Below are 25,089 nucleotides of genomic sequence, written 5' to 3' on the forward strand. Positions count from 1 at the left end.
TTAGTGATGATTTGTGTCTTTCTAGTATCTCTGTCCACTGTTTGACTAACGTGAGCTCCCATGTTATCAGCATCATCCCAGACCCACGCAGAACAAACACACAAAGACACAGCAAATCCCTAGACAGCCTTGGGCAAAGGACCCTGTCCCCCTGACCCACTCCGCATGGCCAGCTGAGTGTCCCACATTGCCTGCCCACTTCACAGCATATGGAAGCAAAGTGCTGCCAATGCTGCAAATGGTGGTTTAGATCCATCTGAGCCCAACTGTCACACGGTGGCACCTGGGGCGTGAGTCTTCTCGAACTAAACTCTGCTACAATCAGGCCACGGGCGCTTTGAAGAAAAACTGCTGCAATATAAGATGTCTTCTCCCTCCAGCCAGCTTGATAAGTATTTCATCTCTTCCAATCTCTAAAACCATTTGAGCAGACATCTATAAAATGAAAAAAAAAAAAAACTTGAAATGATAACACTGAATTGCGTGTAAATTCTGGTGTATTGTTGATATATACTTCCAAGTCTCATAAAGGGGCTAAATTGGATTTTGAAATTATTACTGCATATGTGTTTTGACAAAGCGCTCTTTTTTTCTCTCCCTCATGCAAATAAATGAACAGCGGCCGCTGCCTCTAATGCCCCTTCTCTTCCTGCCACAGGGCAGACATTAGTGTCACACTCTCTTCAATAGAGGTCTGTCATAAAAGACACATCAATAACCAGAGACGTCTCAATGTTCTCCATTATTATTATTCTTTAATGCTACCACAGAAACGATTTAATGCCTTGCATTTTTCTCCTTCCTGCCATTGCTGATCTGCAGAGTTTCATTAGCATACAAAGCCCTGTTTTAGTTGTGGGGGGTTTGTGGTAGATAGCAGCCAGCCAGTTAGCTCATCTTTACTAACCCCCTTTGTGTGTGTTTCTTGCTGCCAGAGCTAAAGATGATGGTTTTGTGGCACATTGGGGAGGCTCTGTCACATTAATCCTTCCCACACACCGCTCTAAACCCAGCAGTGCATAATTCTACTGCAGGGTTGCTCAGATGGCCCCAGATACCATAAGCATGAGGTTTGAAGACAAACAGCATCTGGCAAGAGAAATAAAAAAAAAAAAAGAAGTTGGGCAAAGGTAAAAAGTCGTTCAGGCATCTGTGCTTACTCAGCTGAGTTTGTGCGTATGTGAGCGGAGATCTAGCAAGAATATAAACTCTGCTTAGATGGACGGTTTTATTTTTGGGGGGAAAAAATCATTCCATGCCTTTCATAACAGGACTCACATGGCATGTTCTTGTATTCCATCTGGGAAATGGTTCTTGCTTTTTTTTATGTCACGTCTGTCATGCGTTTGGGGGAGGGGGGGGGGGGGGTGGGGGTCTGCAGTGCAAAACTTGCTGCCAGTCTTGGCCTTGAAAAACTGCATCTCTTGTTGCACAGAGCTTTTGCCTTCAGCAGCATGATTGCTGTCTGCCCCGTCTTTCCAAGTATCTTCAGCATCTTTAAACCCCTCCAGCTTTCTGCTACTTATAAAGCATCTGGAATTTTAGCGGGAGACAGGTGCTGCAGACAGACAGTCAACAAGTTTTTCACTTTCCCCTCATAACTTCTTTTACGTTGTTGTAACAGAAGCTAGACTTCATGTACGCACACAGATTAAGAGGTATCACACAGTACGCCCTGTAAAATGCTAACACACATTGAATTAATCACAAATTAGTGTGCATCATTATCTTACACTTTCTGTCTACTCAATAAACCTCATGCTCATCCCTCTTGGGATGTTACTTTTTTACGTAACTAATGTTTTAACTTAACACTTTTTCTCCCCAGACAAACGCACTGGTGAACTAGGGTTACAGGGGCAAATTGGTGTCACTTTAATTTGCCCATATAGCGCCTCTGGTATCACACTACTCTGAACCTAAAATGTCAGTGTGGACCAGGTGCTAGTATGGCAAGAGGAGGAGTGTGTGTGTGCGTTGTGTCGTGAAGGTGGACATTGTAGATGATGGTTGAATGGGAATAAAAAATGTTATTCATTATAATGTGTTACATAGCTCAGAGGAAGAAGCTACTGTATATGAGGTGTATAATGACATTTAGCGCTCGTGCAGAACACTGGGAATATATCTAATTACCAAGCAAATCACCAAGGAGACTATTGGGGGGAGGGGTTAAAAAGCTTAGGTAAATGCAGCAAAACACAGAGGTCAGTGAAACTCAGAATGCTCGGTTGTGTGCAGTGCAAATGCTGAATGTTTATGTCACCGCTGTACTTCTCATAGCCAAATACGGAGAGCATCAACTCACACAAAAGGTTCCCTTTGGCTAATGTAGATGTTTGCTTTAATAACTTGGAGTAAGCAGATTCCCAGAGGGTACTGCATCTGCAAGATGAGCGCTCCCATCACCCTGCCGTTCACACTGGCAAACAAACACCCAGACATGGAATAATCTACTGTCCCGCATCTTTATGGCCGATCTTATCGCAACAGCGTAAATGTCTTTGACTTTGAAGGCGTGAGGTGAGGGTGCAGGGCCAGAATGGTATTTTGGTATTTGCAGGATATCTGATAGGCCAGCGTGCCTTTGGATTAGAGATGGCTCCGTTATGGTAGCTGCATAATTAGAACAACCGTGTTGAAGGTGCTGCAAAATGGTCTGATTTTACAATATTGCACCCCCACCCCCCTTCAGAAATTATAAAAATGTGATGAAAGAAAGGATAATAACAATAATAAACACCTCCATGAACAGAGAGCCTTAGCTTCTGCAAATTAATGAGCCCTTATCGCTGTGTAATTTTCATGTACAGTATGTTTAGTTTTCGTTCACTATTCTAATAATGAAGGAAATCACCACTGCCTCTCTGGCTCGCTAAACATTTTACTTGACTGAGATTTGTAGTTCTGCAGAAATGAGAAAACATTTTGTCTCTTCCAGAGTGAACGGTTGTCATTCTTACCATAAAATAAAACAAGTTGTCTAATTGAGCCACATAGCTCAGTGTCATCCCGATGCCAGAACCAGTCAGGAATTGCTCAGCTAAACAGTGAGTGGCAGCCCACGTGGGTGCGTGTGCACGTGGGACACGCTTGGAGAATGTGTGTGTGTGTGTGTGTGCACATACCTCTGTGGGTGGTTGACTGGCTGTAAGACAAGGGATCCTGGCTGTGCTGGAATGCACCATGGCAAGGTCTGCTGGCCTGTTGTGCTCCAGGTAATTGCTGACATTTCTTCATTTGTGCACCTAATTGCTGATTTACACTGCTTCTAATAGCATGTGAAGTCAGATCCAGACGGCGTAATGGGCGAGGGGGAGTCTAGCCAGAGGTGTCCAAATGGTTCACTATCCCTCCCTGTCTTTTTCCCCCCATTCTCTTTCCCTTTCTGTCTATTCCACTCTTCTGTGCCTGGCTGACATCTTCGCTGCATCCTTTATTTATGCACTCTTTCATCAGTACGGCGTTCTCCTGGCAAAATGCCTAGTCAAATTGTCACTTAAGATCAGAGATGAGTTTATCTCTCCCTCACTCACTTGTTTTTCTTCCTTGCTGTCTTCCCATCTTCCCAATCCCTTCATGGGATGACTTGTGCAGTCCCTGCATGGAGAGGCTAACAAACGGTTTAGAGATCAGTTGACTGGAAAGAATGGAAAGCAGGCTGGCAGAAAGCGAGACAGTGGCTCAGCTTAAACTGACACTGAGCAAAATCACATTCTACACCATCGCTGCGTTTTCCCAATGCATTTAGCAAAGATTATGATTTTTTTGCGCCAAGATGTTTTGTTTATCATTAGGGGAAACAAAACAAAAGGAAGTGATTATTTCCCAACATGATAAAGTTGCAGCAAGACCGCCTGCTACTGTCTTCCCATATCTTTCATATTTATGAGGTGGAGAAAAGGAGATGGAGGAAGTGTTCAACCATTTATTACAGCATAGGGGCCGAGTCATTTCCTAGAAATGAACACACACTGGGGTGTGATATATGGGATCCCCTCTTGCATGTAACGGCAATTTAAGTGTCCTTTATGATTTCATCAAAATCCCCTGTCCTTGTGTGGTGCAACTAAACACATTAAGGCAGAATGACGGATGGCCTCTGTGCGTGTAAGAAAAACGGGTGGAGGATACAATATGTATCGGGGATGGAAGGTTTTCTAATTAATTATAATGAAAGAAATTTGCCCCGCTGCATATTGTTCAGGTCCACTGGATGAGAACTGCCATGACTGCATCCATGTGCATGTGTGTCTGTGTGTGTGATGGCTCAAGTGCCCCACTGTGGCATGCCAGTGTTGGACTACATGATGCTGACTTTAATGGCTGCCTTAATGAAAAGCCCAGACCCTAATTAAGCCCTCTCCACATTGGTGGGGACATGCTAGATTTAGTTTTCCTCTCTCTCTCTCTAAGTTCCCTTGAGACCTGTTCTATCACTTCCTGTAGGACATGTTGCCTTGACATCTAAAAGCTTCCTTCTAATGGGTAAATTGTGTCTGGCAACTATGTTTGTCTGTGCCAACATATGCTCGAGCAGTGGAACTTTGATAACATAAAAATCTACTGTCAGCTCCTTTATTTTTCTTGAGGCACATAAGCTCTGAACCAGTACACATCTCAGAATTTCTGATCACCAGGGACCTTTACTAATGGAGACTTTCATTGACAAGAAAAATCTTTGGGTTGGTATTTTCTAATTATCTGGTGTAACTGGCTCAGATATGCCTTCTTTGTAAAAAGAAAAAAATGTCCCCAGTAGGCTGGGGGATCTTGTTTTTTTGCGACTCTTTAGAAGGTGTGCGTCGCTGATTCATGGGTGCCACTGTTTGATAAGGGTAATGACTTTCCTAAACACTCATCATCGCCAGTATGGAACGCGTGTTGAGTGAGCTGACCGGAATGTTCTTGAGCAAAGTGACACAGAGCGGTGACGGACAAAGTGACTTCTTGGAGACGTTAGAGGTGTGGGAGATGTGCGAACCCAGCAGTGATGGATAGAGCCGCAGACCCAGCTTAGTCATCCTTCCAGTCGTCCTCAGAGACCCACTGGAAAATATTTGTTGCCCGTGTGCTCGTATACACAGCACACCTATAGCGTCAAAGCAAGAACACCTTAATTAAAGTTTTCCAGTACCCAGCTTGTGTAAATCTTCAGCACATATAAAATAGTGTAATAAACAGCTTTTTCTTTGTGAGCAATTGGCAGCTGTGACCTTTAGCTGTGTTCCACCGCCAAGCAAATGCTTGATAAAAATCGGTTCACATATCTAAATGGTCCCGTTTCTTCCTTTCTACCCTCTTTTTCATTTGACTTGCTTTAATCATGTTTCCCTGCTAGCTGTCACAAGTAAATAATGAGTAGACTGAAGATGTCTTTGATTTGCAAGGCCTTAGCTGGGTCACAGCTCAATTGGCACAGACAAGGAAAAAATCAGCCCGTTTGCTGAGGGCTCATTAGGAGCCTTGCCGCGTGAAGCCAGGGTCACTGGATGATATAGAGTCTTTTTATTGAAAACCCCTTGATCCTCAAGATCACGGAAATATGCTCCGCCATGATGGCAAGAGAGAGGGGAACAATTTCTCCAGATGACAAATTATATGCTTTGGGCTCGGAGGAAAAAAGAGAGAGAAAGCGTGAATACAGACAGACAGAAGAAAGAGAAAGAGAAAGAGGGAGAGGACCTAATCTATACCTATGTGACTCTGAAGCCTGCAGATGAAAAGTTGCATCATGTCAGACCCAGTTTTGATGCATGCTGCCCGGAGATGAGACAGCTGGCAGATATACTGCGGGTAAGAAGGCTATTCGATCAACATTTCTGCAGGGTTATCAGCATCAATTTTTAATAGTCTTCCATTAGAAAAAATGGAAATAAATCATTTCTATTTCTTTGAGCCAACTGTGAGAATAAATGTAAACAGCCATTAGCATCTGTCCTTCGCTCTAGATAAAATTGGTAAAACAACCATCTGCTTGAGCTCAGTTTTAGACTGTAGATGCTATTCTGTGCTATATTTGATATTTCATAGTAAATACATTGATTAAGTTTGGGTGTTTGCTTCCATAATCAATAGCTTCCATCAGTAACTTTAACATTATTTTGGAACTTTTCAATCTGTTGTAGTCCACATGACAACTCAAATAGTTTCTGCTTGAAGAAAAGAAGGGTTTTTTGTGTGTGTGCGTGCATGCATGCGCAACTAAAGCGCAAACTAACAGGATTAATACTTATCAATTAGTACATCTGCAACAGGCTTAATGGTGGTAACATTTGGTATATCATTAGGCATATCATCCAACAGCTGGGTAATAAATCCTGCTGTGCTGACCCAAAACACGCACATATTCACAGAAAAAGTTGCCGTTTTTCCTTTTTTCTCAGTTGCTTTTAGTATTCCACATTACTACTGCGTGTGCTTCGATAGTCAAGACTATGGGGTTTCTTTTTTCTAAAACATTTTCTGAGATTAGGAGGTATTTTTCAGTTGGAGTGGAACTTAGTTGGCGTTGACTTCTATAACTAATTCTTCCTTTAAGGAGGTTTTCAGTGGCCTCAGCCCCCATTATTCTTGCACATCTCATTCCTCTGATACTTCTCCCTGCTTGTTCTCCCACGTGACGATATCATTACTGCGGAGATGCTGTGATACCAGCAATAATTATTCATAAAAAATACGAACCTGCAAATTAATGGGGAGACATTATGCATACTGGTCTATCGTGGTAATGCATTTGAGGGTATTTTTAACACAGGGTAACGCCGGCGCACAGGTTATCACCTGCAGCCCGTTATTCATATTCAGCACTATTTGAGCCAAGGTTAAACGTGGGTATTAAAGAACGGCAGCCGTAATGGTGTCACTACAGGGATGCATGTTAATGCACTCTGCTTATGTCCTTTATTTCCATCAGAACAGTCGATATTTGGTTTATTATTCCCTTCTGTTACTTATGAGAACATTGGCAGAAACCTTTTTGCTATTTAGTGTCAAACTGTCCCATGCTAAAGCTAAAACTAAACATTAATGGTTTGGGCAACTATGTATGTGAACAGCCATTAATCTTTAGTAATGGATATGAATTTTTTTCTATTGTATTATACTACATATTTATGGTTTTACAGTCCAAGGTTGTCCACGGGTCTGTTCTTTTAATTGGGAACAGTTATGGCACTTGTTATCAACCTCTGCAGAATTAGCCGTGGTTATTCAGTCCCCTCTGGGGCTGCATACAGTATGGCAGCAGCGGTAAGAAACTGTGAAAACTAAGGTCCAGATAGAGAGAAGGATAGAAATGGACACCCAGGGAGCTAGACAGAGCCAAAGGAAGCTCGGGACAGAAGGCTCTGGTTGTGACATGTTAATTGCTCCTCTGCAGCCAGGTGCAGCAGAGAGTTGGCATCTTGTAAGGTCTAAAACTGCCTGGGAGTAGTTGTTTCTCTATTTTTCATTCACACCTGACAGGTAGCACTGACACTCACTGTGCGCACACGCTTACTGCCTGAAAAAGCATAACAGAATCAGATGTTTATCATCCCAAAGGGCATCACGTCACACTGCCAGTCCAACTCACTCCAGCTGATTGCAAACAAACTCACTGACATGTGCTTCTACAGTACTTGGATCCAAACCTCTCCATGCAACTGTCCGTTTATAGCTCCTTTTGAATTGCAGGGAAGGTATTTTCGGTGGTGTGTGTAGGATTAATACAAGCAGATTTTTCCCTCTCAAAAATAAGGTTTTGCTCCCACACGATGATATTGTTTTTTCACTGTTTCATAAATTTAAGTGTGGGGGAATTCTTATATGTTTGCTGATTTTTTTTTTTTTAAAGCTTCATGTTTCAAATGATTATGGCACAGTACAAGCCTCTGTAAGTAAGGCATTGACACACAGTTCTGCAGGGCAACAGGAGAGAAGTCACACAGAGAGGACTAGCTTACTAAAGGTCAGACTGTCACTATGTGGCAGCCATTCTAATCTCGCTTAACCCGAACTTTAATAGTGCAACATGATCTCCATTAGTGACTACAGAAAGCGACACTCCATTTGTATAGGTGGTCATCTCTGTGTTTTTCTGAGATCATATATGATTGGGTGCACATCTCTGCATCTATGCCTTGTAGAATTTTTCTAGCTTGCGACTGGCTTCCTGCCTAACAGTGGCACAAAAGCTCCGACTACCTAGGCAACGGGAGCCAAGGGGTAAGAGCCGAGGATAGCTCCTCTTGTGCTGGAGTCATAGAGGCAGTTTGGTGACCGGGCAAAAAGCAAGAGCAGAAGAGCCTATAAGTGGCCCGGTAAAACCTGCAGAAGACCGTGACCACCGCTTGTTAAGAGGGTATCTAATTGGTTTACAACCCATGTCATCACCACTTACAGTAGTTTAAGATACGCCTCCATAACCCAGTAGTCGTGGGCACTAAATGGAGAGATGGAGAGGACCTTACCCTGAATCATGAACAGGTTTAAATGGGAGCTCGTTTGATATAATGACTTATAGCTGGTCTCTGGAGAGAACTCTATGGTAGATGGCCCAGTTTTTATGACTGCTTTTAATGCTTGGCATTCTGGCTGTAACAGTCTACATTCCCAATGAGCTCTCATTAAGTGGAGGCAGTTCAGCATGTTTCCCCACTCTAAAACCCATTCTGGTCATCCAGTTTTGTTTTGTTTTTTTCTCCCACTCTTTCTACCAGCTTATGAGTAACTCTTCCATTTGGAACAGCATAATTATAAACTCTTTATCTGTAAATATTTGGTAAATTATAGTGCATTGTTGGCTATATCACACTTATAATAAGTAGATAATAAGTAGGTAACAGCTAGAATAATTTCCACAGTGACCCATCAGCTCAACTAAGTATCGCGTAGTTGCGACTGTTTTAGGTAATGAGATAATAACTCAGATTTAATTACATAGTTGCTAGGAAATTTGGCAGCCTCATAGGAACACCTCCTCTCTAACTCACTGATTCATGTTATGATAGTAGTTATCCAAAGTTTATATTGGTAATCAACACTGTACAATGGAAGCCAAAACTTTTTTAATTCTATATCATCCACAAATTAAGAAACAGCAAATATACCATAGTGTAAGGGTGTTTCTCTGTGCTTACAGTGTGGTAGATCTTCTCCCTGAGCTATAATTTCACTACATACCACTGCAGTTTGGATTTATGGGTAATAGAGGAGGATTTTTTAAGAGACTGGCTACCTCTTCTGTGCAGAATTTATTTAGGCCCATCTGAGTTCTTATAAACCTAAACCAGTCAGGTAATACTGAGGTTTTGCATGTTATTTTAGCTGTGCTTTACTACTGTTGTATAGCTTATTAAAACTTAAAATACATTGATTTGGTAAATCCTTTGTAAATACTTGACTGTTTGAGAGAAACAGTCTGAGTGCTGCATCTTTTCCTACTAGAGCTAAATGTGAGTAAGAGTCACTGGCAGTAACCTGCCTCTTTCCTCTGGTGTTAATGAGACATAAAGTGTGAAAGGAACTATTCAGTCACTCACTTCATCATTGATTGTGGAGCCAGTCTGACTAATTTGGTGAAGTGACACATACAAAAAAAGGGACTTAATAATTTCTGGCCTACACTAAACAGATTGGCTACCTCTGTAAAGTCCTTGTCGCACACAGAATCATTAGTCAAATCAAATCAACACCCAGCTAAAAGTTAAAAGTGTGGAAGAGGCAGTTTATTCTTTTTTTTAAAAAGCTACACTTCTTAACGCCTTTAACTGCGCAGAAGGATGAAAACTGGCAAGTGTTAAAGCGGGCATCAAATTAGAAGAACGAGAAAGAGCAAAAGACAGACACAATGCTGGGTGGGGGGGTTGCAGGTAGTGATGGGAGGAGCGTGGGGGTTCAAAGCTCTCCTACCACTGGGAGCAGAATTATGCCTCCAGGCAATGCTGTTGGCAAGAAAGTTCAAGAGGTGTGGAAAAAAAATGGGGGGTGGGGGGGGTGTAGTTTTTAAAAAAAAAAAAAGCTTTCTTGAGACTTCACAGTCTAGTAACCAGGATGCTGAGTTGGATGTGGCAAAGTGCCCCAGGGGAGGCCAGGAGCGCTAAGAGACAGTAACCTGAGATGAGAGGTACCGAGCTTCAGTATCAAACCATTCCTGTGATACAGTGAAGACTACGCTTTCTGGTCACTTGATTTCTCTGTAACAGTGCGAAGGAGCAGTTCTCTTGGCCGGGCTTGCTGTTTGTGCTTAAAATGAGGAGAGAGAGTTTAAAGTTTTTCGGTGTTGTTTTGTACTTCTTCAGTAGAAATGCTTTTTCAGTTGCTGCCCTTGGTAACCATGGTTTGGTTTATGTATTAGAGAACATTTATAGCATGTGTTAAAGCCAGATGGTTTATATATATATATATATATATATATATATATATAATATTTAGAGGTGCTAAGTAGAGGTACATAATTTGTTCAGTTGAGTGGTTCTTGCTCTATTGTTTGCAATATTCAGTAACCAGAGTGTTTTGTGAAATCTGGGAACTGGGAATCTATAGTCTAATATAAAGTGGTGCTTGAACATTTGTGAGTCAGTTCGATTTTTATGACCTCAAATGTTTTCAGATTGTCACACAAGCAGTAAAAGTAGATAGAGTGAACCCAATTAAACCAATAGGGAAAAAATAATAAACTTGCTCACTTATTTAAAAGTAACAGCAATAACTACAACAGCCAGAGTCCTTTTGGTCCATATGGAAACTTTCAAATATCTGAAAGAAAACGCCTTCAGAAAATCCAGTAAAGGTTAGAGTCTGTTGCTATGACGAAGGGTCTGTTGAAATAAATGGGAGTACAGAGTTTTAACTTCCGTTTAAGTGTTTTCATCATCAGCCCTTTAAAGACGTTGAATTGCTTATAATGTTACAATAACAGTGACAGTAAAAGAAACTGTTTCCGATGTTTTTTTTCCGCCACAGTTTCCGGTAAACCTCTTTTTCTCTCGTCGCCATCACATTTATATTGCTGCCTTAAGTCTCCTAAATTGTTGGACTACTGCATTCTGCACAGCTGTGCAATTTTATGGCATTTGCTAATGTACTGTAAATGACATGAAATACGACTAACTTAGTTTTCTGCCAGCTCTGGCTTTTATATCATTTTTTATACCATTTTGAATTCCCATTTATTTATTTGAAGGCAGATGTGATTTTATGTCCTCACCATAGCTGTAAAGTGCTACTTTGAAATGCAAATTAAGCTTTGATTGAGGGATTTTCATGAAAATAGCGTTGTGTACAAAGTGGCAGTGTGAAAGCAAGTCCAAAGGGAGACGTTTTGTGGTCCCATTTGGGGCTTTGTGACGAAACGGTTGGTTAGGGGACGCTGTAGGACACGAAGTTGAGGCCCCAGCGTGATGAAAGACCTTGCGAACGGTCTTCGTCTTGTCTTCTCACTACAAATCACCCCTCCTGTAAAAGTGAAATTCCAGTTCAAAACACCCAACAGCTTTCCAGCCACTTTAAAAATGATGCGTCCAGCATGCTGGAAATGAGATTTTTTGTCCATTTAAGGGCAGATTTCAAAGAAAGGCTTTGGGAATCCAAATGAAATTACAGGATAGAGTGTCTGCTTAATGCCTTATATGCACTTAAAGGTAGAGTGTATACTTGAAAGGTAATGGCTTTCTGCAGTTAAGTATTATGGTGGCTCCCACACTGAAATGGATCTCTTTACTCGTGTCTTGACAGAGTTCTCTTAGTGAAGGTGTGGCATAATGTAGTTCCTACTCAGGTCTCTTATCTCGTGTCAGTGTTATCCTGCACACCTTGATAAAGCTTCCTTTCCTCCCTTGTCTTGTAACAACATTCCACTCTGTCTGACAGGTACTGTAGCTAGCTGGATCCTGCCTCTCATCTCTCTGTCTCTCACTACACACAACACACACAAAAGGCAAGGCTTTTTTCACTTTTCCCCATTTTTTTATTTTTTATTTTTTGCTTTTCCTTCCCATTAACGTAGCACACAGTGCTGCAGTATCAGAAATACATTTGGTTTAACTGATCCCACTCATCCCAATCGCCCTCTTTAATGGTTAGAGCTGCTGACACCGTACATTCTGCTAACAAGATCGGAATTAAGTTGTACACTGTGCAATGGAAAAATTGAGTACGCCAAACAAGCCGGCAGTAGTTGTCCATTCGAAAATCAAACCCGCCGAGTTGTTTTCAAATTTGCACAAGGTAGGCACGATGGATAAGAGGGAATATGGATGTTACGAAACATCGGATCCCTCCTTTCCAAACACCTCCTCCTGAAAGTGACACAACAGATCAGCATTCCTCACTTGAACTCTTACCTCACTAAGCTTTGTTATGTGGCGTTGGGGCATTAATGACATGCAGCCTGCTTTGTTAAATAAGTGTCTAAATGTGGTATATCTGTTTTTTAAGCCATAGCCTTTCACTGCCTGCAGTATAAAGACAGACATCCTGCAACTCAGCATTTACCTAAATTAAGATAAAAAAAGATATTGAAAACGTACGACAACCTAATGATAATTAGCATTTATGGGGAAATCATAAACACACAAATTCTGCTATGATAGAATCTCATTTCCATGTACTATAATAATATGATTACAGCTCACTTTAGAATAGACAAGGCAGGGATCATTATTGTAACATTTCCAAGCATTTATGGTAAAGGTAGAATGCCTGTGCTGCCTGTAATGGCCATGGCTGAGCCACTGACGCTGTGATTTAACCTGGCACTTTGGCGGCGGCGAGCCGCTCCTCCAAATCAAGGCTAAGTGGTGGATTCATCAGTGCCCTGTCGAGATGAAACACTCGCCCGGCGGTGACACAGAGATGAGGCCCTGATTGGGACAAATACGTCTCCCTCTGGTGTCAGCTCTCATTCACCGGTCTGAGCGCAGGCTGAAAGAAAGACAAATGTTTTGATTAGGAGTCTCTTTCAATGTCACAGCAGCCAGGGAAGAAGAATGAGATGAGGCTGTCTCCAAGGGAAGCAAATAGTTGAAGACGATGAGAGGAAAATGGATGTCTCCACTGTCTAGAGGGTGTCGAATGGGGATTCTGAGTCAGAGAAAGCTCAGTAAAATTGCCTCTTTTAATGTGACTGCATATTTTTTTCAGAATACCCTTTCAATTCCAGATTGGTGATTGTTAAAATTCAAGTGAAAATAAATACAATCTTTCAGAAAAGTAACAGTGACATCGGCAGTTGTTTATGGCTCTGTCTGCATTCCCTTTAAAAGAGTTTTTCAAAGCCAAGACAACAAAGTTTGTGAAAATCAGTTACCACTAAGCACTGTGACTTACTGCTGCTTATTCCCTCATCCTCAGAGTATTTCTATTATCACCACAGAATTGGGTTGTGGGAGTAGCCACATTTGCCTGCCTGTCTTTACAGGCATCTTTTGTAGATGAAAGATGCGGTTAAAGCACACTTGCTGATCCCATGTTTCCCCATGTTCTTCACATATCACACTCAACCTTTTGCTAATCCTGCGAGCTACCTAACACAGCACCTCGTGTAGCCCGACGTTTCCTCACAAAAAGAACAAAATGTTGGTGCCTGTGTTCCAAAGTTGAGAGGGAACAGTGTGAGTGAAAATATACAACGCAGCATTGCGAGACTTACCTTGACAGATATGGCGTGCATTTCAGTGGGATGCTGAAATGAGTAAACAGCTCAAAGTGCCCTCGCTGTTGTTCTGTGAGAGCTTTATCATGGATGGGAAAAAAAAAATCAGAGTATGGTTTATTTATGGTGCATCTTACCATTTGAAACCCCTCTTCTCAATGCACCTGTTCTGTAAAGATGTCTTTTTTGCTTTGTTTTTTTTTTCTAAACTAGAATAGATGTAAACTAAAAGAAAAAAAAATACATATATATATATAGAGAGAGAGAGCATCATCTACCAATCTGAGGGTCTGTGGATCCATTTCCTGTCTACTGCAGTCTGCATGTCAAAGTACCCTTGGGCAAGATAATCAAACCCCAACTTTCCCCTGATGCATCCTTCAGAGATGCTAGCTAAGGCGCTTAGGTATGCAAAAAGGTGCTTGTATGAATGTGTGTGAATGAGTGTTGTTGTAAAACGTGCTTTGAGTGCTCATTTAGAGTAGCAGTGCATATTTATTTGTTACTGAAGTTGTGCAATTAAAGGTTCTAGCCCTAAATCCTAACCCCTAATCCTTGTTACTAGGGGTTAGGGCCTTGAAGTGGAATGTGTTAACCAACTATAATTTTACAGTTGCTGTTATAAAGTTAAATCTATTTCCCAATTGGCAAGAAATCTGAACTGAATAAATACCATTTTAGGTTTTTGTTTTCATGGATAACATAAATTAAATTAATTGGAAACCTTTCCTATACACCTCCGAGACACACTGTTCCATGCACTTTGGTTATATTTTGAAAGCAATTTGATCCTATCTCTTTATTTAATCACACTCAAAGAAATAAAAATACTAAAATAAGTCTTGAAAGTCTAGGTACACTTTTATCTTGTCAGCCCGACAAAATATGAGTTATGGCTGGACAAAAGACAACTTAATGCAGCTTTCTGTTCCTTTGACATATCGTATAATAGAAAAATGTGGCTCTGCCTCAAAATATAGTGTATGCCCTATTGGACTAAGACCTTCTCTACACCGCATCCATCAAATCAGCCACCTGAGTCTGTTTCAAATACTCATCATTCCTTAATGAATGTGATCAATCCCAATGTACACCTGCTCTGAACACCCTCCACAGTCCCTTCTCCGGAGTATCCTTTATGAATCATCAAGTGTGTCGATATCCATATTCCGACATCTTTATGTCAGCAACAAGACAATAACAGTGCTGGCCCTGAGCTCTTAAAGCAAACATTTTAACAAAGACTCTAGTAACAGGAGGGTAGTGAAGAGGCTGGAAGCCATGAAGTGAGGAAAGTGGACACAGAAAGGATATAATGGAGCAGAGAAACAGAAGGGACCCTTCCTGTTCAATCAGGCCCCATCTGAACTCACAAACTCCCTCTCTTCTCCATCTTCCTCACTAATTTGCATCTCTTTTATGTCCCTGCTTTCTATTATGCAAAAGTGCACGCTAAAAAAAGTAGTCCAGTTCACAAAGTGAGTCGCTCCATTTCCCCACACTTTTTAATCAATACCAGTCAGGGTAGGGGGGGTTATGTGGTGTTCAGTTGCATTTATGCTAACTGGAATATTTGAACTGTTCTCTTTGAACTGTAGTTACCTTGGAAACTAGCCCACAGGACTTGTTTTATAACAGTAATTACAATTAGTGGTCAGACGAGGTCTTGAGTTTACAGAACATATAAATACAGAATCTCATATACATCTTACAGGTATAGCACCCTGCTTTGTGAGCTATGCGGCATTTCAGAATGCTCACTGGCTGCTTGGAAGCATCCTTGACGACCTTTACGACCCCCGGCTTGCTTTACATGGATGACTTTTCTAGCTTATTGTATGCAGACTGCCAGGAAACATGAAGCCTTGAGAAATTTAACAAGCGGTTTGTCGGCTCTGATACTCCACTTTCTGATGCCCATGAAATCTTAGTTCTTCTGGCCATGTAGCTGATGATAAAGCGGGCTCCTGCAAGGCCTTCCCGCTGTTGCCATTTGTAATTTTTAGAAGTCATCACTGGGGGCGATACATCTTGATTGTGCCTTGGCAACTGTCATGCTCCACTAATGCACAGTGTGAGAGGGGGCATAAATGCAGAGTCTTCCGGCAGCACTGATGTTTATCTTCCCTGCTTCATGAATTTGCATTCCCATAGACACAATTTACTCATAATGGCAGGCATCACAGCGTAGATAGGCCCAGTGTATTATCAGTCTGTATACAGTGTTTGTTTTACAAGTGGACAGGCAGGAAAGGGGGATTTGAACATTTTGATGAGGAAGACAGATTGATAGTAATATATGCCTCCTCTAATGGGCTTGATAGAGCTTTATGAAATATTCATCATTGGCTACTATTGTTGTAACGTTGCCAGCTGCGTCTGAGGGATCGCATTTTTATATTAATAAAGTAGCCCGTGTAGGACAAGCCTAATGACTCTGAGAAATACTGCGTTATTTCATATCATAGTTCGTATAAAACGGGGGGCTTTCAAAGTTTTCACTACGACACGCCAGTTTACGAGCAGGGGTATGATTGATGGCATTTCACGAACACGTTTAGCTCGTGTTTGTGAAACGTGTGGTTGGAGAATGGTGGTTTGCTTTTTTTTTTCACTAGAGTTGTTCGTTAATGGTGGCATCCTATTACAGTACTACACTTTAATTCAGCCAGCTTTTTAAATTGACCCATTTTTCACTCGAGACGGATCGATCAAGCAAGGTTCTTGATTTTAGTCACTTATGGCGGTGAATTCAAAGATTATGAAGTTTGGCGCAATGCTGTTGTCCATATAGTGGACATAAGGCGTAGCATGAAGTGTGGATGCTTCATCTTTCCTTCTTGTGCTTGTGAGTCACACAGAATGTCGCGAAGGCTCACCACTGGCCTACAGGTTGCATTTTGTGTAAACTCTGGGTGTAAAACCTTGAAAGAAAGTTGAATTTCAGTTTTCATCTAACAGGGATGAAAAAAAAATCCCATTATTACAGTGAATATCATGTCCCACCCAGAGCAGACTTATGATAGATACTCGGGCAAATATTTGAGGCCTTGTCATTCCTGCGGCTCCCCTTCTCTCTGAAAGTAGATGTTTGTTCACAGTGTCCTTTCTGCCTTTCAAAACACAAGGAATGCAATTTCTTTTAGAATGCAGCGAGTTTTAAAAAATTATTGGTGTTGCACTTCTCTTGTTCATTGACTGTAGATGTGACCCTTTTCATTGTATCTGCATACTGTACCTTTCTCGCTACTTTCACAGATTTATTTGGAGGGAACTAAAACTATGCATTCTCAGTAACTTTCATCTGCAGAATTAGCACTAAAATTAACGCTAATGTAGTACAGTGTGGTTTGAGGTAGTTTGCACAGGGTGCATTCTGACTGCCAAAATCTATAATGACTTCGTAATTGCCTAATTAAACTCCTACAAAGCCGCTGATCATTTGCAACAAATCAAAAATCACTGGGCAACTTCAGGAATTGTATTGTGAATAAATTTGATTAGAAGCGATTGAACAGTTGATTGACGTGCAACTTTGGTTGGTTATGTTTGATAATTAGCTGGCACTTTTCCTGCCAAGTTTCTGTCACACATTTGCAGCGACATTGCTTTAACACCTCCAAAATTGGGGTGTGTTTTTCTTTTCACAAATGTCAGAATGCTTTCTCAGCCATCATACGGGACTCACTTTTCACCAATCGAACAGTGATTTTCACAAACGTGGAATGGACTCTTGTAGATGCGGGCAAGACGGATGTCATACTACATATCAGCACTGTTGAAATAATATTCAAGCTGTAGATAATTATAGTGCTGATACCACTGCCATTAGATTTATGTGGAAAGTGAGAGGAATGGAGCCCAGTTGTGGGTTTATGACTAATCAGTGTCTGATGAAGGAGGACATGGAAGTACATTGTATTTGAATATTTAGGTTTGTTTTTTAAATTCAGTTGCTAGAGCTAAAGATTTCGATAATCAGCATTAATACTGCAGTGGATTTGTGACTCACGACTGCAGCTACAAAGTCTTTTGAAGTGTTCAGCAATAATTCACAGAGCTTTGCGAAAACAGCAAAATGGAAATCCAGTCATGTGCTTAGAAAATGTACTTCTTTTTTGTGGTCACGGGAATACACTCGATAAGAATCGTTTAATTTAGTCCCGTTTTCGTCACCCTTCTAACAAACAACCTGACTGTAATGGCAGCTACAGCACATGAGAAGAAGATAAAACATATCCTTCAGACGCTCACTCAAACCTTTTCCTCCTTCCAGTGCTCTTCCACTTCCATGCCACCAGAAACTACCAGCAGAATCTGTGGTCAGTGGCGACCAAATAACAACACATATGAGTAACTCACACACTCCCCCATATTCTGAATCTCTCCTGTGCTTCTAAATTGCTAGTATAAAATGCCCAGGCCAGAGGGGTAATAGTTTTTGATAATGATCCTGGGCTAAGCTTTGGTGCTGTGTGGCCACATGCCGCACAGACAGCATGCTGATTATTTCTCTGAAGTGTGTGTGTGTGTGTTTGTGTGCGTGCGTGTGTACACGGATGTGTGTCCGTAATGGTAATTTCCAGGCCTGATTGGCAAAGAGCGATGAAATTGGGGGCAGTTAGCACTGAGGGGAAAATAGTGCTGGAGTGTGTGGAAATGCAGCAGCCGTCCAATGGTAAACAAATTATCTGAAGTGAAATGACAACATTAGGCGATGCAAAGTGCCGGTCCACATTATGAATATGGCTCCATGCTATGTTTTTGACTACCTGTGTTTTTTTACACCATTTGAAGCAACTGAGCAGTCCTTATAAAAGATCTCTGGCCGCCTCACATTCTTAGGCAAGGTATTCAATCACAAGCATGAATCATAATCATTTCATGCGAGTAAACATACACTGTAATTTACTTTGCATCGAATGTATAAAAGATGAATAACAATATGAGGATATGAAAATGCTGAAAACGTCTTTATGTTTCACCACATGCGTTAAATGCGGATAAATATGGATGAGCTGAGAGGGAATGCTTTGCTTTCTCTGAAACAATCTCAGTTTTTGTTGACAGAGCTGGCTTAGCGAAAGGCGGATGTGAGATAATAGGCGGATAGCTCATGTGAATGATTTGAGCAAACTGCTCAATTTGCCAAAACTAAAGAGCTGTAAAACACTTCTTTATGTGACTTATTGTTTCAGACATTATATGAAAACCAAATAAGTACTTGACTTTTTTTATTCATTTTCTTAAGCTCTATTCATAGTACAGGCTCACCGTTGCTGAGTGAGAAAAACCCATAGGGCTGTCTGTTGTCTCTAGCGACAGACAAAAGGTGTCTGTGTCTGCTCTATGTGCCCACACATTTACAGAACCTAACCCCCGAAGTCAAGACCCATTTGACTCACAGCAAATTGGCATGTCTAGACTCTTTTCCATTTGATTGTATTTAGTTATTTATTTATTCGAGCAAGCTCTCGACTAAACTGTTTGTTTTTTTTCTTCTATTAATGTGGATCTCTGGCTCTGTGGGCACCCGAGCCCGGTCCCCCTCCTCCTTTTTTTTTTCCTGTCAGGAATGAAGAGTTAAGTGAGGGGATTAATTACTAATTGCACTTTTTAGCTATGAAAGCATTCTTCATGAACAAGTGAGGAGAGAAGTTGTTGCTCTGACACGCACATGCCAGGCAAATAAAGACAAAGTAGATTTTGGTGGCTCGGTTTTTTGCCACCACTGTGATGCCCCGGTGATGGATACCTCTGGGAAATCTGACAAAGAGTGTTTTTGGTGCAAAGTGGATGGATGAATGATAAGATGCAGCCACATCAGCCTACCCACACACATCATCCCATGTCACTATTGCTGCTGCTCCCTTATGAAGACATATTAGCTGCAAAACCCAGCCAGGCTTTAAATTGAATGAAGGAGGTCACTTTTTTTTAACTGCTTAAGTGATAGGTACAGGCTGGTGCCGGTTAAGTCCTACGTTCTCTTGATCGCTGGCTTGATGGTCCTCTGAGGACACCAGTTTTGCAGTGGCAGCATTTAAAAGAAAATGTTTTGAAAGAATACCTTCTGAATAAAGACGGATGAAGTCTCGAGTGTCAAGTCCTAATTTAAAATGAGCAAAGCTGAAATTGCATTCAAGTTCCCACGGGTTTGTGGGTTGTTGTTTTTTTTTTTTTAGAATAAAACCATCTGTTCTTCAGTCTTTGCTGGAGAACAGTTTTGTTGTTTAAGATGTGCTCAAGCTAAAGCCAAGAATAATCACATTCAGGTTAAGGGTTATTTTAGCAATTTAGTATTCCAATGTCAAAGTGTTGTAGATTCATTTTAAGTTAAGACCAAGATCCAAAAGTGGTGCATGTGCTACGTCATGTGTTAGGCCCAGACTGCTAGATAGTATGCATGTTTGCAGCATTGTCCTTTTGAACGGTCTTTACATTGTCATGCAACACATGACACTTCCAGCTTAACTCGACACAGATGAGCCCTGGTTGACACTTTTTAATGTACTGGGTATGCACAGTGATGTTATCCTAGTGCTCCAATTTGTTTTATGTCAGACATTTGCTTTTGAAATGAATTTAAGTTTTTAACTTAAATTACATTAAATGAAATTCAAATGAACTTTCTGTCACTCTTGGGTCAGGTTATGTCATGGCTATGGTTCAGAAGGCTACTAAACAGAAGGTTGGTGTTTCGTTCCCTGGCTGCTCCAGTCTGCATGTCAAAGTATCCTCGGACAAGATACTGAACCTTCATCAGGGTGTGAATGTGTCCGAATGTTAGATAGAACTAATGTGTGTGCAGTAGAGACATGTTGTACTTTGAGTGCTCAAGGTGAGTACACAAGAACTCGTCCAATCACAGTGACCGAAGGTGCTCAGTGCTCGATAGTTTAAGAAACAGTTTTAATCAACTGATAAAGTCTCACAGCGTGCATGCTTTTTATAAAGGGCCTCGTGATCCAGAGAGAAAATGTTGAGTTGAAAGATGATGAAGAACCTATTCCGTTTTTTAAGACAGAACTCATTAATTATTATTTTTAATCAATCTTCAAATACACAGAGGCAAACAGACAAATATTAAATGCAGAAACACACTGTGAATGTGTCCCCTGGGAAAGTTTCTGGATATTCTAAGTTTCTAAATGTCCCTTTGTAATGTTTTAGGGAATGTCTGGACTTAGAACTCATTTTTCAACACCACTGATGAGTGGTTAGCAACTTCAAAAGTCACCGGCTGGGCCATAACTTATTTGTGTCACCTGGAAACATTTCTGTTAGAAGACAAATTTGTTGCCTAACTGAGAAGTTAAAATTCAACTATGGAGGTTTCTCCAATATGCAAGATGATTTTCAGTTTTCTGGGTTATGACTTTTACAACACCGGCAGAGACATTTGATTACAGACTCATGGTGGGAGTCCTCCTGAAGTCTGTCTGCATAGATCTTTGACATACCCACATATTCTAAATGAATGGATTACACAGTGTGTTAAAATGTGATGCCGGGAGGCAGACTCTATCAAACAGCCACAGGAGCACATTTAACAACGCATTCTGTTTGTGGAAATTTTCCCAATTAAGCAACACACTAGTACAGTGAGCATATTTCCCGCTACAGCTGATGTTAACACTCAAAATGTGTGGTGTGCTTCAGTGAAGACACAACTTCAAGTAAATCTACCGGTAATGGGTGGCATATCATACATACCTCATGTGTGGGAGAGAGGTGCGCAGTCACACCTTTGATGACACCTTTAAAGAGACTGTTTTCAGATACAGATGTTTGCATGTAGCAGTTCTAGGAAAACTAGTCCTTAGATTTAAATTTAATCCACATTCTTACATCCACAGATGTGAGACAAGAGTGATTATACGGGACGTGTAGAAAGCGTGACTTTATGTGTGCTTCCAGCCTTCCAAAGGTAAACTGATTGACTTGAGTTTGTCGGTTTAACAGTAATGCCATAGCTCATCAGATTCAGTGATGTCCTTTGTTAACAATGGGTTTTTCTGAACAAGACAGTAGATCTGTTCAGTTGTGGTCTATATGTTAGAGTCCTTCATCTGTGTGTTCAATGGGTAGCAAAATAACACTAAGATAAGTTCCACACATGGAAACACAGCAAAGGCTGAATGAAGATGTCTTGATCTGAAGGGCAATGTATATGGCTCACATGGCTCACATGGCTTACATGCTTTTTTCAAAGGGCCTCGTGATCCAGAGAGAAAATGTTGAGTCGAAAGATGATGAAAAACCCATTCCGTGTTTTGAGAAAGAATACATTAATTATTATTTTCATTTCTTTTCCGGTTATGGCGCTAGTGATAGATGGATATCGAAAGGCAACCCTGTACTGCATTGTGTATTCCTTGACAGGGTACATAGGCGAGAGCAAGAATGAATATGAAAAAGTACAATTTCAACGAGTTATCCATCATAGAAATTCAGCTCTAAAGTGAAAAGAAAGATTGCAGGATTCCTCAGTTGAATTCAAAATCTGTTTCTTGTACGACAGCAGTCCTCCCTTTGTTTGTGGTTTGAAATCTTGAAGGATAAATAATTCTTTTTGAATATAAAAGCGAGCATAAGAAAGCAGCGCGATGCAGAGATGCGAGATGAAAACGCTCTTTAACGTCTCACACAGTCTTTGCTCTGTTTATCATTGTAATTGACTACATGCTACTCTTCTGTCAGCTTTTTTTATTTGTATGTGACTAACATGTCCATGTGTGAGTGTGCGTGAGCCCCTTTCGGCGTTAAAACCCCCCAAAAAGCAGCAATCTGTAAAATATGCCGGCTTTTTGCCAGCACATTCGAAAACCAGGACACTAATGGAGAAAAGGGCTAGAAAAATCAAATCCAAACAATTGAACTCAGAAGTCTGAAAATAAGACAGCGCTGTGAACAAAACTGAGTAAAGCGAGAGAGCAAGTAACACTTTTCAAACCTTTGCTGCGGTTTGTGCTCCCAAAACAGTCTGAGGGCGTCTGTATGAATGTGTGTCAGTGTGTGTAGGCTTAAGTTGATCGGCAGCCTGCCAGTGTTTTGAACTACACATCAGTACCACTTTGTACCCTCCATTCTGACCCCCCCTTTCTACCCCCGTGCGACATACACACACACACAACAGCCTCCCCATTAACACACTCTGCCTCTAATGGAGTTCACTACTCACTACTTTCCGCTTGAATGTGCAGTAGAGGAGTGCATCTAATAGTAGTCGCACACAGTTGGACTACATGGGTGTGAGCTTCAGTTAATATATGCCACTAGAGCCTGTGTTGGCAGACAAGATTGTGTTATCTGCTGTGGTGTGTACGGGCCCAGCCCATCTGTACGGTGACATCCTTCATAAATGAACCAAGCCGAACTGTGACGGCTGTCTCTTAGCCTGTGCTTCAGTCCTGTTGCTGCACTGACACCTCTGATGCATGCGCGGTATCTTGCCTCAGTATCATGAATACTGAAAGGATGTGCCACATTTGTATATCACCCTTTAGGCTTCTTTCAACGTGATTCCGCACGCCTTCCTCTCTCTTCACTCGGTATTTTGCGCGCTGAAAGCAGGTGCTTATAAAAACATCTCTTTCCTTCTTTTTTTTTGATGTAAACATTTTCTTGCCCTCTTCACTTTACTAGCTTACATTAAAAATAGCGCAGTGATTTAATCTGCTTACGGTTAACCCATCCCCTTTCTTTTTTGCCTTTCTTTCTTTTGCTTTTTAAGGGACAGTGGCCATGTTTTCCCAGCAGCCACAGGACCTGGTGGTGGTGGCAGGCCAACCTGTGACATTACCGTGCAGTATCCCCGGCTATCACGGCGTCGTCCTGTGGATCAAAAACGGCTTGGCGCTGGGTGTGGGCAGAGACCTCTCTGGTAAGCATCTACCTCCCTTGAGCATGTTACCCTGGATTTCTGTGTTGCCCTCTGTTTCATCTATTAATTATACCCTCTAATATAACTGTCATATTCAAATGGCTGCTTTTTGTCATCTCAAGTCCACACGTGTCAACAAGTTACCCTTTGCCAAATACATGAATCCACAGAGAGATAAAGCAGGGCCCCTAATAGTGTGTTTCATCAATCTAGAATTGCAAGTGCACTAATTGTATCACTCAACATGAACGAGCAAAAAGAACTCATTTATGTCACTCTGTTACATGCAAAGTTGAATCTTTCATAGTTTCAAACCAACTGCAGCACGAAATGAGTTGTTGCCCTGGTCTTTGTTGGTGCTTCAGGCTTCTAAATGGCTTTTTGAAGAGTACCTGGTGTCCTCTAATTACACTGCACCTCGTGCATAATTGTCTTAATTGTTTAATTTAGTGCAAAAGTGACTACTGCACTGTCACTTAGTAGCCTGTTGTCAAACCAATCAAAGCTTTGTGTGCTGGCGACCTTGATGAATTTCAAGGAAACGCATCGCTCCTTTTAATAAACCTGAACAACCTTTTGAAGCGCAAAAGCTGCTGGATAAGAAAACCCTGCAACACCATGTCGCTGTTGCATTATTTATTGAAAGGTTCATAAAATTCTCCCGAAACATTCATTTGAATGTTTACGCAGGGCTCCGTACGCAGCGGATGCATTACTCTTTAAGGGCACAGTCTTTATTTTAGAGCTGTCTAATTTACCTCGTGCACGTCTGCTCTGTGACCACTGAGAAATCTGAGTTAATTGCGATTCGCGGCACAGTGTCACAATATCCAACTGTGGCCATTTTCAAAACACAAATGCCTCTCGTGATCACCGGCGATTAAATATGTATTGCTCTACAGATTTGAGGTCCTCTACCCTCTGACCTTTAGCAAACGCTCTTTAAAGGCCTTTTCCTGTCACCAGCGTGGTTTGTAATTAAACCTCAGTGGCTGACAGAGCCCCAGTAAAGCCATCTTATTCTCTCTTCAGGTCCTTATCAGGCACAGGGGAGGCTGAGAGGTAGCTGTAAACAATAGTCCCACAGTCTTCTTTGGAGGAAAAGGAGGCAGACAGGGAAAGTACTTATGATTGCTGGAGATAGAATGGAAGAGAGAGGGAGTAAGAGGGAGCACAATTTTATTTAGGGTCAGAGTGGAGCAGAGATGTTTATCCTCTTCTATTTTATTGATTTAACAAGACAAGACGATCAAGATGAAATCTCATTTCAAGAATGGGCAAAGTCGGAGTAAGGTGGAGAAAAGAGGAAAGAGAGAACGTCGGGTCGTCACACCGAGGAGAACTGCAGCAGATCACTCTTTAACAACGCATCTGTAAATAATTTCCCAGCCACGGGCAGGATGTAGAAACTCTGACCTTCTCCATCAGCTCTCTTCTTCCTGTTGTTTGGGTGAATGATCAGGCCTGATGTGTAGAGTTTGAGAGTTTAAAAATGTGCACAGTTTCATATAAAGGAGGAATAGATTCCTGTCGGGGGAGGAAAGGTTGCTGAAATCAACCCAGCGAT

The 25,089-nt window shown here is 41.4% G+C and overlaps 1 protein-coding gene across 8 annotated transcripts in view; it reads left to right on the plus strand.

Moving 5' to 3' along the window:
- Positions 1-25,089, plus strand: part of kirrel3b (kirre like nephrin family adhesion molecule 3b) — a 165,094-nt gene that overhangs the window by 73,060 nt on the left and 66,945 nt on the right. For all 8 annotated transcript variants that reach the window (XM_042222547.1, XM_042222548.1, XM_042222549.1 and 5 more), the window contains exon 3: positions 23,373-23,522. In XM_042222547.1, the coding sequence (XP_042078481.1) occupies positions 23,373-23,522 (150 nt within the window). The remainder of the gene's footprint in view (positions 1-23,372; positions 23,523-25,089) is intronic.

This window comes from Haplochromis burtoni, unplaced genomic scaffold (genome assembly GCF_018398535.1).
Source record: "Haplochromis burtoni strain Fernald_Lab_line unplaced genomic scaffold, NCSU_Asbu1 Contig_88, whole genome shotgun sequence".
In the NCBI taxonomy this organism is placed as follows: domain Eukaryota; kingdom Metazoa; phylum Chordata; class Actinopteri; order Cichliformes; family Cichlidae; genus Haplochromis; species Haplochromis burtoni.